Below are 17,422 nucleotides of genomic sequence, written 5' to 3' on the forward strand. Positions count from 1 at the left end.
AATCCAAACCCATCAAGATATTTCTGCACCATTTTGTGTCTCCAATGAATGTGTGAACTATTCAAGCATTCCTTAAATTATTGAACATCACTAAACTCAGAATGTGTCTCAATCCAGCTCATGTATCTCCTGGAGTGGGAGCCCCGTGGAGATTGATGGACAGCCTTGTCTGGCTGATGTTGACATGTGGTGCGTCTGAAGAAAGTGATCTTGTCCCTGCAGCGAGCCTCTTTGCTTTTTCTCATAAATGTTTTAACTGCCCGGCAGATGTGCAGTTAATAAATTATGCAAGGATCCTAAATGCCTCTTGAGCACAACCTGAGTCCCAAAGGACGCAGTCCAAGGATTGCAGTGTTGCAGTGTCATTTAACTACACTACACGTTTTGTTCCTAAGATAGAAAGAAAGTGATTGTAGAGTTTGTGAAGACATGGAATGTGGTTGCTAGGGTGTTGCTATGTGGTTTCTAGGGTGGTTGCTACAGGCGTAAGCCCAAAAGAGCCCACTTCCAAGTCTCTATGATATTATGGATTCTAGATATGGCTCAGTGTTCCTTGTTCAATGTTCAAGTCTATGGGATTTCATGCCCACATTCTCCACCATTTTTTCATGCTGGCCGAATTCTTGCCAAACTACACCTTTCCTCAATAAACCACCCAATCTGAGGTACAGTATTATTCATGTTTGCAGCATAAACGGTCATGTTTGCAACATAGCAGGACAAGGCTAGTCATAGCAAGCAGTGCTAATGAATATGAATACAAAAAAGAGAATCAAAGAACATTTTTCGCTACATAATTCATCCTTCTTTTGTCTGAAAACACATTGACTGCACAGATCAAGTGTTAGGTTAGTACAAAATGTGGTCAAGGTTTTACAGTAATATGCAATTAACCTTCTGCCTTTGGCTGTAATTAATATTACACACACCACTAACGGAGAATGCTCCACACGAACAGCCAATTACTAAATCACCCCAAGGAACTTTCAACGTCCAAATTGTCGGAATTACATAAACATGAATGGTTTTCTTCCGAAAGCCATTTGCGTAAAAAATCTGAAATGAATCCCTAAAGCTGTGCAGAATAATATAAAATATGTCTATGAATCAAATCTATAGACATGTTATTAGCAAACACACCGGTTAACATCACACTGTAATGCTTACTAACACAACTTCTAGCGACAGATCGACTGTTTGTTGTAGTTTAGCATAATTCACATATTGACTCTGCAGCTGGCTAGTGAAAAGATTGATCAAGAGACCCGGGATAATGCAGCTTTGCTAACCTTTGACCTCTCCAACATAACACAGCTGGGACCTTTGTCATCCAGATGCTTCTCCGGAATGACACCTTATTATGTCCTCAGCTGTCGGTTTTGCTTTATAATGTTCATGCGATGAGCACAATAGCAGTGCACTTTTTACAACTAAAAAGTAAAAGTTAAATATTTAGAGAGATAAATATATATGCACAGATTTTGTCCTCATCCTTTCTTGTTTTTCTGCCCTAAAACTGGTTTTCAAAGACTGTAATTGATGAATTTACAGTAGGTAGGATGTTTTCAAATCCCACCCATTCTCTACATACATTTGTTAGCACTAGGTGGCGCTATAATGATCAGATTTAGCCTTTCGCTAATTACTCTGGAACAGTGTGAGCTAGAATCAATCCCTTGATATCTCCTTTAAATGGCATTTTTCATTTTTGGGAAAATATACTTTTCAAACTTGTCCATTCCTAGACCGTTCATCCACTTTGCACAGAATTTGATGTGTTTCATCTGAAGACCGTCATGGCACATATTTAATTTTGATTTGTCATTTCAATTAGCGTTTCACACATCAATTTGATAAGCCACTGAATTTTGAGTTATAAGTAATTTTTACTTAATGACATCTAAAGCAAGCATCTATAAAATGTATTGCCATGATACTAGTTATGAGTGGTTTTTAGGGGCTTTTCTGCAAGTTTTATCATCTATTTGTAGAAAATCTTTAAAAAAAAAACACTATTCCTATGTATGAGTAACAGTAATAGTACTGATAATAACAACGTCTGCTTTTCATGATTCAATCCAATTCAGAAGGATAAAACTCCATCCTGCATTATCACTCAGAAATACACCACATTATGGATGTTAACTGCTTTCTGAAGACTGTCATTTCATTCTCTCTTCAAGTGATTACAGTTCTAGCTACTCCATATATATTATTCCTGTCTCTTTTCTACCTTTTTATCCCTCTCACTTTTTCTTCTCAAGCATAACCTTGTCCTCCTGTTCAGAATGTGCTCTCATTTTCTCTAAATCCTTCCAACCTCGAGTGCAGCTCTCCCTTAGCTGTTCCTGTTCTTGTCTGACAGAGAAGAATGAGCTGTGTGCAGCCCTGTCAGATCATGCAGCCACTTCCCGTACATGCCACCTAGCAGTTTGCAGTCAGGTCTCTCTGCTTCTGTGAACCATCTTCCCCTGCAGAGCTACTCATATCGACTACACCAGGGGTTCCCAAATTTTGCAGTCAGCTGAACCCCCTAGAGCCAAAATGATTTACCTATACCCCTTTTTAAAGTATATATTATAAAATAATTTTTAATGTTAAAAAAAGTAATACATTTGCATGTTTAATTGTGAAAATGTGTTGATCTTCTATAATAATAATAATAATAATAATTATTATTATTAATTGTTATTTCTAGTACAAAAATACTTTACTAATATATACAAATATGTATAAGCATATATATTATTAATCTTATCTAATAATAATAATAATAATAATAATAATAATAATAATAATTCCTTTTCAAAAAAAAAAAAATTAAATGAAAACTGTAAAAAGGTGACCAAATTTAAAATAAAAATATAATTTAAAAACTTTAACAATAATAGCAACAGCAACAATAACAATAATGATAATAATAACTTACATTTTTAATAAAAAATTTAACATATTTGCATGTTTAATTGTGAAAATGTGTTGATCTTCCATAATAAATGTAATAATAATAATAATTATTATTATTATTTATTATTATTTTTATTACTATTTGTAATTTCTAATACAAACTAATTTACTAATAATATATATTATTAATTTAATTACTAATAGCAACATAAACAACACATCAAAAGTAAAAAAAATAAAAAGTGACAAAATGTAAAATAAAAATATAATGAAAAACATTATTATTATTATTATTATTATTATTATTAATGATGATAATCATTTTTTTTAAATACGCTATTTTAGGATATTAATTTTAATAAAAAATGCATTTGCATGTTTAAGTGTAATAATAATAATAATAATAATAATAATAATAATAATAATAATAATAATAATAATAATAATAATAATAATAATAATATTTTTGTGTAAATTAAATGTATTTACCTTTGCACTGGGATTTTTATTACACAGCCCCAAACCTACAGTTCCTTTATAATCTCTGATTGGGAAACCAAAAAACCAATAGCATCTGATCGAGAAACTAAATTAAATTTTGCCGGACATTGTAAGTCTTTGTCATGCTAATAATCATATTCATTGGTTTTACATCAAGGGTCAAAGGCATAACCCTTAGAAGAAATGCTTGCATTGGTTTTATATCCAATTTTAGCCGTCTGCATAAAGTCAGATGCACTTTTAGATCTGCAGTGGGCTCCTTCAAATGTCCTTGACCTCTTTTGTCCTGACCCCGACCTCTCTTAATCCACTTACCAATCTCGCAGCTCTCTCCCGAATAGCCCTGAGGGCAAAGACAACTGTATCCCTCCCCCTCGGTCAGACAGCTCCCACCATGCAGGCACGGGTTTGTTGGCAGGGATCATCTTCTGTTGTAGAGAGAGAACGAAAAGAAGAAAAACCAGGTTTAAAACAAGATTTATAACCAGATTCGAACCTAAATTCCCCATATGAGTACCAATGCTCAATGTTTGCATATAATGCAGAACGTATGCAGCACTTATTCATTAAACATTAGTGGAAATCTTCCACTTTTCAGACTGAAAACGCAGAAAAACCTGAGCATATGACTTTCAACAAGGTGAGAGATTAGCACAAGTTTGATGTCGTCCCCCGTTCATTATGACAGATGCTCCACAGGGAAGGACAATGCGATTCACTATGTCCGCCTCTGATGATCCCCGGCCTTCATAAATTATCCGATCATCGCCTAGAGTACTGTAGCGGTGCACACTTTTGTCTATTTTTATTGCACATTACCATACCATTCTCGGGTCATAAACACACTTTATTTCCGTGAGCTACGACTCTTGAAAAACGTGTACGGTGAAATGTTTTGGGGTGTGGTGATGTATGGAAAATTTCACAGATTAAGTCATAATTACATCAACTTGTGGACAGGGAACCTTTACAAGGACGTCAGTATACGACTTGCACCGGGAAATTGATTAAGTGCTGCTTTATAATCCGTTTCCAGCCACGAAACACAATCTGACAGTGCATCAAACACACCACGTCTCCTCCGGTATAATTCCAAACACGCAATTATTTACAGCAGGGGAGATAAATCGCAACACGGCCTCGCAACACACGCAGTGTGCATTCGACTTCCCACATCTTATCGAGTTTTACTTTGTTACAGGCTCTTTGATAGAAATTAACTGTACTGTTTCTTGTCTATTTTGACAACTTGTTTTATTTCTCTCCTCTAACGGATCTTTCTTGAAGCACACAATCCCTTAAGAAAACAAAACATACACATGCAATGATGCACAAGCAAAGTATCAAAGCAGATTAAAGGCAAGATTTGCAGTTGTGCTCTGTAGCTACTCTACTGCAGTTGCATTTCTATTCTATTTATTTGAATTTACAGACAGCATTTAGATCAGCTCACCATGCTGAAAAAATCTGTGTGAAATCCCATGCTGGTTCAGCCTGGATTATGATTGTCAGTGCTGCTAGCAATAGTAGACCAACATAGCCATGTCGTAAAATATATAAATACATACATGCATAAATAAATACATAATTAAAATAATAAACCAATAAATTGCTTGAATCTTAATGATAAATGTTGATAAATGTATGTTTTTATGTATTGTATCAGATAATTTTTTTTCAGTGTATTTACAATCTTTGAAACATATTCTACTGACCCCCCTTCAAAAAGAAACCTTTCAGTTGTGCTTTGTGATAGTTGAAAACAGTGTTTTAACAGCAACATAATGAAATCAGGTTATAAATAATGTAGATACATTACAAATGTAGAGATGTACATTAAATATTTAAAATAATGTAACAACAAACATTATGAATATTATTATAATTAACATTGTTATAAAACATTAGTCATAAATTACAAATTATAAATATACATTTATGTATATTATGAAGAATAATATAAATTAAATGAAATTAATAATTGTTTAGCTTTTGAGGTATTCAGAATGGTTTCAGTAACAAAAAAGGGCAACAAACAAGGTCATATGTATTACATATGTAGAAATATATATATATATATATATATATATATATATATATATATATATATATATATATATATATATATATATATATATATATATATATATATATATATATATACATACATACATAAATACACATTTTTAATACATATGAACCTTGTTTATTGCCCTTTCTGTCAATGAAACAATTTTGAACACACACACACACACACACACACACGTGTGTGTGTGTGTGTGTGTGTGTGTGTGTGTGTGTTATTATTACTTTAAAATACTATAACTTTACTTCCTTTTTGTCCAACCAAAAACTACTTTAAGGTTATAAATATAAATGCAAATATATAGAAAATAGATTAGAACAATATTTAGAATGTATACTATAAATTATTATAATATTCATATATTATGGCCTGGTTTCACAGACAGTGCTTAGATTAAGCCAGGATTAAGCCATAGTTCAATTAGGACATTTAAATAGCTTTTATAAACGTGGCTTAGAAAAAAAAAAAACATAACTGGAGAGCATCTAGAGACAAATCAATGACACTTACATATTTAACATATGTCAGTGCACGTTTCTTTCAGTTAAAACAGCCTAGACAAGTATTTTAATCCGGGACTAGTTTTAAGCCTTGTCTGTGAAACCGAGGGAAAATGTGAAAAATAATATCAAATAAGAAGTTTGGTTTGATTGACACTAGCAAGCCAGATTCCAAAACACAACAAGTGCTGGTCTTTTCAACAGGGTGGTTGACAGCAGACATCAAAAAGTATCAAACCCATTCCATTTTATACATAAATTATTCATTTTTGAAACTGGCTCAAGGCCTCTCCCACATTGCTAAGTGACAAAAATGAAACCAAAACTACATCAAATCCACACACTGTACACATAAAAACGACAGACAAAGAACTCCATGAAGGACAAACTTTGAAAGTTGGACACAGTGAATATTTCCCGTTTTGTCAATTGTCAATTGTTCTTTTAGTCCAAAGACAACAGACAGCTGGATGGCTGAGATTGACAATTATATGACACATGAGTGACTGCTGCTTCATAGCGAGAAAAAAACGGATAAACATTCCCCCGCTCTCTCATGAGCTCTCAAAGCTGGCTCGGCTCAGCGAGAGGCTATTGTGAATTCTCCACACGGGGCACGATGACATAAAGATCCGCATTGACCAATTTTAATGAATGCCGCCCGGACCGGAGACTCCTCTTGAACAAAACTCCACGAGAGCGACAGAGTTCAAGAACTCCTCATCATCATAGTGATGAAATGAACTCTTCAGCACCCACTCGAGAGCTTTTTCATCCCAAATCCCGTCAAACGGATCGTTTTCTGAGTGGATGGAGAGCTCTTGTTGCTAAGCTGGGAATGGTGCAGGGGAAAAAACATTCAGGTCCCAAACAATTAGTCACGACATACTGTACGTAGGCCATTTCCTGCACAGATCGCTAGTCCCGACGGAGATCGCTTCCCTAAGCTGTGGATAATGTGGAAATACCTCAGTAGGTGGTTTGAGGTGTAAATGCATCTGGTTATTCAGGCCACATATGTAAGTTTTACTCATCCCAAATGGAATTACGTTAGCATGGAAAATGCAGGAGTTTTGCAATGCACAAGTGAGCAAGCAATCGTGGACAGAGTAACCTTGACACTCCAATACTAAGTCAAGATAGGACAAGGAGAACGCTTAAGGGAAAGATTTGCAGATTAGCAGATTGATCTAGATCCATTTTCCAAGTGTAAATGGATTGTGCACACCCAATCAGATAGTTATATGATTGATAAGGCACATTAAGATATACTGTATCAAATATGTTTTCTGTTCCCATTCCTGCTCTCTTTCATCACTGTGCTATTTCTGTCAATAAAAAGTGCCAATGAGAATGATAAAAAAAACAACAGTTAAAAACCATGAATTTTTCTGTTTTACAAATAAAAATAGTAAAAAAAGTGACAAATATTAAAATAATAAATAAATTGATGATAATAATAATAATAATTAAAATGACTGTTTCTGTTAATAAAAAGTGACAATGAAAATGATAAAAACAATAATTAAAAACAGAAACAAAATAAAGAAATAATTAAAATAACAATACATTTTTAACAAAACAGTAAAAAAATCAACAAAAATTAAATATAATAATAATAATAATAATTAAACTGTTTATAAACAGTAATAAAACTGTTTAAAACAATAATTAAATACTGTGCCAAAAAAAAGAATTAGTTAAATAAAAAATTTATTTGAAAAAAAAATAGCACAAAAGTGGCTAAATAAAATAAAATGTGGAATATTATTAAAACAGTAATAATAACTAAAATGACTGTTTCTGTCAATAAAGTGACAATACAATTATAAATACATTAAAATAAAATTCTTATTAACTTAAAAATAATAAAAAACAAAAACAGTAAAAAGTGACAAAAGTTAAAATAAATGTATATAATAAAAGAAGCTACTACTACTACTACTACTAATAATAATAAATCGATTTTGCGAAATTAAACAGATGTGTGTAAAAGTGTAAATAAAATTACTGGAGCATGTTTTCAATAAAATACTATTTCAGTATTTCTACTGTACTTCAAAATGTCATATTTAATGTTACTTGCTGTTTCTTTGTAATTACTTGTTAAATTCGCTAGAAATTTCTGAGTGAAAATTGATTCTACACCAATTTTTCTTTCACTGTAGTGATCTGATCAATCAACACGCATGAAGTAACTTTTAACATGTGGTAAACAAGTGGAAGGGAAGATAAACAACCACAACAAAGAAAACAGTGGAACAGGGATGAAAGCAATAGCAGTTAAAAGCCTTTTCTGTTTCGTGCCGTTGGCTTATGATTAATTACACAGCAAGCTTAAAATAGTTCCTTCTTCCCCAGTTCCATCTTTTTCTATTTCTCCATGACTTTCTCACTGGACGGTCTCAGTGGACCCTGAACGGAGCTCGTTCTGAGAAGGAAACGACTGCACAGACGATCAACACTACAAACAATATAAGTGGATAATAGTCATTTGTAATGATAAACACTTGATTAGAAAAGAGCTTAGAAACATCAAGTGCCTGAATCACAACTTCTACCAAACATCATCTGATTTGCAAAACCTTTTTGAGGAATCAATCAAAAAGACTCTCAAAAGAGTGGCTAACCCACAAACTCACTATGTATTGAACCAAACCAAGTCTGCTAGTAAAAATTGCAAGATTTAACAGCAAGAGGAGCGACTGACCTCCAAAGCAGATGCTGAACCATTAAAATGTGATCTTTTTATTCAGCCGCTATCTCTCAAAAACACAGTCCATGGCCATGAGGGACAGTCTCTAGGAAAATACAATACTAATAGAGTGCTTCACCGCCTCAACTCTTAAGTGTATAGTCTCCCTTCTCTCATAAACAAGCTGTTTATGATGCTATGCCGAGGCCCTTGCTAAGGGAGTAATACTTGAAGACTTGAAGACAGTAAGATCCAATCAAACCCTCTGAGATCTTCACACTTGAAAACAATAGATAAAAATTATAGTGGCTGGCCTGCACAAATAAATCTCTCTGAAGGAAGAAAATCTCGCAAGAATTTCAGCGATACTTCTGAATCTACTACTGAATCTCATGCCCACTGCTGCTGCAGGGTGATATTTTGTTAACACCCCATGAACTTTCTCAATAGTTTGCAAAGGCAACTGTGGTCTGAAAATGCCTCCAAGCAGTATTTTCGATGTATTATCATATTTTATACATGTAACTTAGATAGTTTTATTGAAAATTGGAAAAAATATATTTATTTAAACAAATTTATCATCAAAACAGACGTTGCATCCATGCAATGTTCTCAAAAAAATCGTGGCTAAAATAAAAGTTTCCCACTCATAATTTTGACATTGTAGTGGCGTTCAACTTGTAAATACAATCCAGTGCCGATCCTAGGCTTCTGGGGGCCCCATGCAAAACTGTGTCGGTGGGGGATGGGGGGCCAGGGAAGTGGGGTATGAGTGGTTATGAACGAATGAATGAAATGCATTTGTCCGTGTTCTACTCCGTCTCGAATCACGCTTGCGGCAAGCGCTTGAGAAACAGTGTCTCTTCCGTGGCTCAGTACACTTTCAACTCATTTTTTTAGTCTCAAGCAAGACTGTACGACATTCACATTACATGATTTGACTGTTTTTTACATAGAAAGGGCGACAGCGCAGCCACCTTAAAATAAATGATCATTCATGTTTTCACAACTGCTGGCCAAATTCAAAAACAAAACGAAATCAAATCATCTTTGAGAGCAAGGGGGCCCCCTGGTGTTTTGGGGGCACTATGCATCTTGCATATTTTGTGTATTGGGAGGATCAGCTCTGATACAATCTTCTGTAACCATTTAAATGCACTACTATATTCATACAGATTTCTCTTATTTATTTTCAATAAGTGGATCAGATTTCCTTTCCCCTTTATTTGCACATTATTTAAAGGAATAAAGGAGTTTGGAAACTATACTTGATTACACGTAAATCAACCAACACTAAGAAATCAACATTATAACAGATTTTCTGCATTTAAGCTGTCCCAGTTTCACCGCATTGCTCTACAGTAACTATTACTGTGAATAAAATCGCTGTGGGTGGTGCATCATTAAGTAAATTAAACGCTACAATTAGTCACAATACAAACAAGCGCTCTGCAAATATGAGAAAAGGCACAAACGCACAGCATTTAGAATGACAGATTTTCACATCTCTAAATGAGTTTATCATGGTTCTTGCAATGAAGTTTATGCATGACACCAGCATCTGAGCCTTGGAGGTCAAACCATCAGTGCTCATCATTCACCGAATGTGAGGTTGCAATTACTGTGGAGGTAAGCTGAGTGTGCAGCTTGGGAACCGAGGCCTTTTTCTACCGCAACACAGATAAATCTGCATCCCTGTGGACCCCAGCAATCTACTGCCACAGAGCAAGCAGTGATTTAATGCTGCTGGAAGAATGAAGCTGAGAAAGGCTGGAGTTGCCGTTTACCACTGGTGGGATGACGTAACTTGCGCTGCAGTGGAACAAATTCTGATAGCACTCAGCATTTGCTGGAGAAAAGCAGAGTTTAGCAAAACTGGGTAAAAATTCTGTTGCATAATTAGTAAGCAAGTTCAGGTTGTTCGCCAAAAGGTTGGTAGGTTGAGGCATCTAATGATGCTTTTGAGTCTGTAATAAATATTCAGTTCTGTTTAATGCTTCTAAAGCAATAACAAGATCATTGATTGGAAACATGAAGGATTAGTTCACTCAAAAACTAAAAATGTACTCAACCTCTGACCATCCAAGATGTTGATGAGTACAGATGACAACGAAAATTTGCACAGAATTGGCAGAAATTCAGCATTACATCACTTGCTCACCAGTGGATCCTCTGCAGTGAACGGGTGCCGTCAGAATGAGAGTCCAAACAGCTGTTTAACATATTTGTTTAGAACTATTTGTACTGTTTTTGCTTGTAAACATTGCTTGATCTGTGCATATTTCTCTCCTGATTCAGATAATGCAGCTTTTTCACTGGAGAAAACAATATTATGGATAGAGGACTCTTAGAGGACAGTTAAAATGTCTTGATGTATTTGTTTCCTACACACAACACACAGCTTTTTGCTTCTCAAGACATTAATTGATGGACTGGAGTAGTATGGATTACTTGTGGATTACTGTGTTGTTTTTATCAGCTGTTTGGACGGCACCCATTCACTGCAGAGGATCCACTGGTGATCAAGTGATGTAATTTCCACAAATCTGTTCCCATGAAGAAACAAACTCATCTACATCTTTGATGGCCTGATGGTGAGTACATTTTCAGCCAATGTTCATTTTTTTGGAAAACTATTCCTTTAAGCATTCCAAGCTACAAGCTACTTATAATTTTAAGGTATTTAATCCACAGCTGAGTTATTCTTTTTAGCTGCAAGCTAAACTATAAATAGACTGAAGCTACTTAAGAAGAAGCTACTTATTCATGCAATATTTTTTTTAAATGCATAAAATATTATATATTACTTAAATATGAAATATTTCAATTATATAATGTATTATTTAAATATATAATATTACATATATACTAAAATATGACACAATTTGTGCAAATGTACTGTTATATATGTATATATGGAATGAATCATTAGTGGTCATTAGTGGAAAAGTGACACTGTTTTCAAACGCCTGAACTAGTGTCACTTTAATGAAAACTGTAGTTAAATTAGTTGTGTTGCTACTTTTAGTTTGTCACTTGGCAACACTCTTATGACACCAGATATTTCCCTTGTTAAACTACAACACATTTCAGGTAGAAATGTTAAAAACAAATCTGATGTGCCAACATTTGACATCACTGAGCCAAAATGACTACAAAAAATCTCCCTGCACCAAATACGCTAGCTGAAAACAGCTGAAATCCTACACCCAGGGATTATGGCATCTGAAAACATAAATGAATCATAGAAATAAGAGTTGACACTACGTCAAAATACAAAGTTTAAAAAAAAATAAAAAATTACCTGCAAGCGGTTTCAAAAATCTTTTTTTAGACCTAAGTCAAGAAACGAAAAAGAAACACAATTCAAAGCGCTTACAGGCAAATAATCCTCAAACACTTAAAACCTACAATTCCAGGTCAGCTTTCAGCTGGAAAGGCACTAAATTTCATCCTAGCAACGAAAATCCTAAAATAATCCTGACATTGAACAACCCAGTGTTCCAATAATATCCCCGTCTTGACGTACCTCAGCACTACAACGAAAAGATTACAGCCTGTCGGTGTCACACGCATCCTAAGATTTGCATAAATAACTGAAAATCGCACATTAAACATCCCTATTAATAGGTTTGATGCTCAAACAAACCTACGATATTCAAGAGTTTGGTGTGAGGGACAAGGGCCCATATTTCATATTCTCCCTATGAATATGAAACATGGAAGAAACAAGGGGAAGAGAGCAACAGAGATAGAGAAAGAGAAGAGTGTCTGTGCTATTGTTAGTGCCTAGAGAGCCTGACACACAGATAATGGTTGAAGCTTCTCCATGCTGTAGGCTTCAGGCTGCTAGGCACATCAACAGTCCTTATTGTTCCCGCCTCTTCTCCCCTTCTTTCATTTTCCCATTCCATCTCCTGCTTGTCTCAGCTGATGTGCCATGCTGAACATAATTTGATGTCGCTGAGGTTGTATCTGAAGAGTCTTCTAATAATGCTGCTGTTGTTTATGCACAAAACGCATCTGCAAGCTTGAAGTGGCATTAAGAGGTCCTCTCCTGAATATGGAGTCACTCCTCTTCTGAGTGATTCTGTACATACTGAGTTCAGTTATTAATGGGGAGTATTGGAGAAAGTTACACTACTTTTGAAAAGTAATGCAAAACAATATTGCGTCACTCACTTTTAAAGTAACTAATTATGTTACTTTTTATGGAAGGTCAATACATGGGAAAACAAATGATCTGGCAAAAAGTAACTCGGATATTTTCTTGTAAATGAAAAAGTAAGGCATTACTTTACTAGTTACTTGAAAAAGTAATCTGATTACATCACTCGCGTTACTTGTAATGCACTACCCCAACACAGTTTTAGGAGTGACAAGCAAATTAACACTCAAATCAATGAAATTTTTCTATTTTGTCAATGATAACGAAGACAATGACAATCAGAATTTTAAAAATACTGTTGATAAAAATTATTTTTGTCAGAGTAAATTTAAAATTAATAAATAAACCATTCTAAATAGTGACTAAATATAAATTATATTGTCATCAAATTATAAAAAGTTAAGGTGTGGAAATTTTTATATAAATTTTGCAGACAAAAACGGTCTATTGTTTAATGTCATTAGCATAGTGATGAATGAAGCACCACTCACACAGAAGTCACTTTCAAACCAAGCAGCTTTCTGTCTGACTAACTTTAAATTTCTAATATCCTATTGACATGACAAAATATTGACTAAAATTTAATTATGTTGCCATCAAAAGACTTTATTAGCAAAGTCTTGTAGGCGAGAAAGGTCCATTGTCTGTTGTCAATATTGTAAATGTGTGCAGCACTGATAGCACACTGTCACTTTCAAACAGATTTTTGTTTGTCAACTGCCTGGGGAAATTTTTTGCACTCAGTAAAATCCCTGATTGTAAATTTGACCACACCTTAAAACAAACTAAAAAAAAAAAAATGTAATCAATGCTTCATTTAATGCACCTGTTATGCACGCTGAGATGGCGTCTTGTCTACGTGCACAGACATTATAAAGCGCATTAAATGCTGGGACACATTCTCTCTCAAAGTGATAGGGGAGAATAAAATGCCATGTTGCTAAAATAAGCATCTCAGTGGGGTGTGGAGAGAGTCGGAGCTGTCTGGTCTATTCAGCTCCGGCAAGATACAGCCCAGTCGGCAGGGAACCTGAAGCAGCACGTATAATCAGATAGAAGAGGATACTTCATCACCGTGTTCCGAACTCAATCCAGGTCAGCAGCGCAAGCTCCACGACGCTGACAATGAAGCCGTTGAATATCAGGAACATCAGACTTTCAGTTCAATTTCCGACCTGGCAGAACTCGCACTGCGCTTATGAAAAATGCTGAGCATGGGATGATGGAAGGAAGATGAGTTTGAGTTTACAAAACAGCTTATGACCAAAGAGGGGTTTAAAGGGTTTAAAATTAAAATATCCAAAAGCCACTAGAACAGTGTTATATATTTTGCTGACTTGTGTACTTACATTATCCCAAATGTTTCGAAGAATGTTTAAATCCAGAGAAATAAACAATTTTAACTAGTGACACGGACCGTGTTCCTAGTGTCATTGTGTCGCCTGTTAATGACAACCCCTTGATTTCTGGTTTTGTTTTGTAGAAAACATGGTAACACCAAAAACGCTTTAATATATTATTTTAATAGACCGGTGACGACCGCACAGAGTAGCATTATAACAAAACTTTCAAATGTATGTAGTATGATAAAACATTGCTGCTTTTTTCCCCATATATGCATGACCGGAAGGAAGCGGAAGCAGTCGACTGTGACGGTCGACATCTATCTGTCTTATAAACATGCATAATGCACAAAAAAAACAATATAAACTGATCACAGAAACATTTTCTTCCCTGTCCTTAAATTAGTATTTTTTAAAAAGAATATCAAAACCCTCCCACTCTAAGAGCTGACATTGCTTGAGTGTGCACATATAACAAACATTGTGGTACCTGATACATAGACCACCCAGTGGATTGTGTGGGTGGTGAGACAGTAAATAAACCATCTAAAGGAGGGGGTGATATTTGCCTGGAGAGAGCCTGGCAGCTCGGTTAGCTGTAAGTAAAACTGTTAGCTTGTCTACAAACAGTAGTAGCGCTCGGCGCTCATATGATCAAAGCCCGAATGCATTACCCACGGAGACTGAAAGGTACACTGAAAGCAGTCATGCTACCTTCCTCACCTCTGATGCAATCATTATCTCCCCTGATCTTGCTTTCATAGCTGGTGTGAGTAACTCACAAGTTATCGAAGTCAGATTTATACATGCAGTACAATACCTTGTGGGAAAATAATGTATTCTGAAAAAATAAAAAAATGTAAGTTGGGACTTTTCCCCAGTTCTTCTGGTCAATGTGAGTTAGTACAGATTATGTTTTTAGACATCTTTCTAGCTGAGTTTACTACACTGATCATATATTCATTGTGTATTATCTTGTAGGCAGGGTGATTCATCTTAAGGACCTGAAGGTTAATAACTCACAGGCTTTCTATTGTCCATCCGAACCCCAGATTGGGCTTTATAATTTAGAGTCTGGCAGTGAGCAGAATGTAAGTCTTGCTCACAGTTTCAAAAGCAACAGCACAGGGTAACAACCAGCTACAAATGAAGTACATTCAAAAATAATTAAGTATGCAGTATATGTGAAACATAATAAATGACAAGTCTCAAAGCAATTTAAATTTAGATATTTTAAATACTTTTTATTTTTAAATAATTTTACAATATTTTAAATATGTAATATATTCTAAATAAATACATTATTGAAATTAAATAATAAAATATCTGTACAATAAAACATTAAAATATTATCATTTAATTTAAATACAATTCAATAATGCATATCAAAATAAAAAAATAAAATAATGCGAACATGTCTGTTTATATATGCATCATGCTGTATTAAAATTAAATTAAATATTAACATTTCAGCAAAACTTTTTTTAATGTAAATTTTAACAAAATGGAAAAACTAAAATAATACATTAAAATCTAATAATAGCATATATGTGTCAAGTGCACTGTGTAAAGACATAAACATGCTTCCATGTGCTTTCATGCTTCACTAAAATTAAATTAAATATAAAAATTTCAGCAAAATGAAAATATTTAAATTTTAGAAAATTCAAATGAAATAAAACAAAATTAATTAAGATCAAAAAACAAAAATTCACAGTAAAATTGATTACTTATTATTAATCCTTTTAAAAATTGGGTGGGTGTGTAGACTGTATGTAGTGTGTGTGAATGTATGTAGTATGTAGTATGTCTTTTAGACTTGCACTATATATTTACTAACAGCTTGTTTTCAGAAAGAAACTAAAACTAGCTTCTCTCCTCTCTTTTTTATTTAACACTAGCTTGCTCTATTCTTTTCCTATTCTATCTTTTTATTTTTATTTTATTATTATATATATTTTTTTCATTTTCTTTTTATTTATTATATGATTTAAAAAAAAAAAAACCTTGCTACATGTACTGCATTAAGCTAACTGAGACTTGTTATAGCACTTGCATAACATTGCTCTTTTGTTGGTTTTGATTGCTTCCATTGTCCTCACTTGTAAGTCGCTTTGGATAAAAGCGTCAGCTAAATGACTAAATGTAAATGTGTGTGTGAATGAGTACACTGCACCTGTCTGTCCTACAAAGAGCGATGAACATGTCTGTTACCATGTGCAAACAGCTCCAAGGCATGTCAGCGAGAGTGATGGAACAGCAAAGTCACGTAAGACACAGCACCTCCTCGTCTTATCGCAGAGCGACGTGCTTCTCTAATTAAGGGCAAGCCGGTCTGGTGATGTCGTCTGGGTGCTGGTGTTATGACTACCGTGACGGCGGCTATTTTTTTTGTGTGTTTAGATAAAACCACTTCTCTGATGCCTAAAAGGCCTCAGGGGAGAGGCAGAGAACAGCAGCCTCTCCACCGGCAGATCATTGATTAAAAAGGCTTATGAACTTCCACCTGCGCCGCAGGAAAAGGAGGACAAACAGGGCTCGCTGCTCTTTGTGCTCAAAAGCAACCAGGTTTTTGGAAGGAAATTCTCTGGCAAAAATGTGCTCAAATGCGTGTTTATTCCTGAGCTGCATTTTCAGTTGAAAACAGTTGTTTAGCAGCAGTTTTGTCCTGTCTTTTCTGTGCATTTCAAAGTTCTTCATAGATTTTATTTTAAACAGTCAAATCTCTGTAACAATGATTCATTTAACAGACTGACAAAATCCGACCTTGAAAAATCTTTTGTTCTGTAGTCGCTGCTGCAGAAACATGAGTCAAAAGCTGCAAAATGTCTCGTTTGGGAGAAGTTGTATGGTCTGGGTTAAATGATTCATTCTTTTTTGTGTGTTTTGTATACTAAGTTGCCATCTGTTTACATTTATTCCATGCCAGAGGCCTACTAGCTGCTTTCAAGATCATTACCTTGTTTGACGAAGTGCGTTTCTGGGGTCTTGCACCATAAGAAACTCCTACCCAAGGATATCGATATGAACAAGGGGAGGTTGAGCTTATGTATACGGCACCATTTTAAACATGCATATAGACTAGAGCAAGACTGGAGTCAATTACTGAACACATCTACTGGCTTCTGCCAAAATTGATTTGTTTTAGACTAAGATCTCTGCCTTAGCGAGACTCCCTAATTGCACTGGCCCTAACCCTCTAATTACTCTGAGTCTGCAGCA

The 17,422-nt window shown here is 34.8% G+C and overlaps 1 protein-coding gene across 1 annotated transcript in view; it reads right to left on the reverse strand.

The window, feature by feature from the left end:
- Nucleotides 1–17,422, reverse strand: part of LOC109109545 (neurocan core protein-like) — a 111,186-nt gene that overhangs the window by 36,091 nt on the left and 57,673 nt on the right. The window contains 2 exon segments of the mRNA XM_042711822.1: nucleotides 3,724–3,822; nucleotides 3,825–3,836. Of these exon segments, the coding sequence (XP_042567756.1) occupies nucleotides 3,724–3,822; nucleotides 3,825–3,836 (111 nt within the window).

This window comes from Cyprinus carpio, chromosome A22 (assembly GCF_018340385.1).
Source record: "Cyprinus carpio isolate SPL01 chromosome A22, ASM1834038v1, whole genome shotgun sequence".
NCBI lineage: Eukaryota > Metazoa > Chordata > Actinopteri > Cypriniformes > Cyprinidae > Cyprinus > Cyprinus carpio.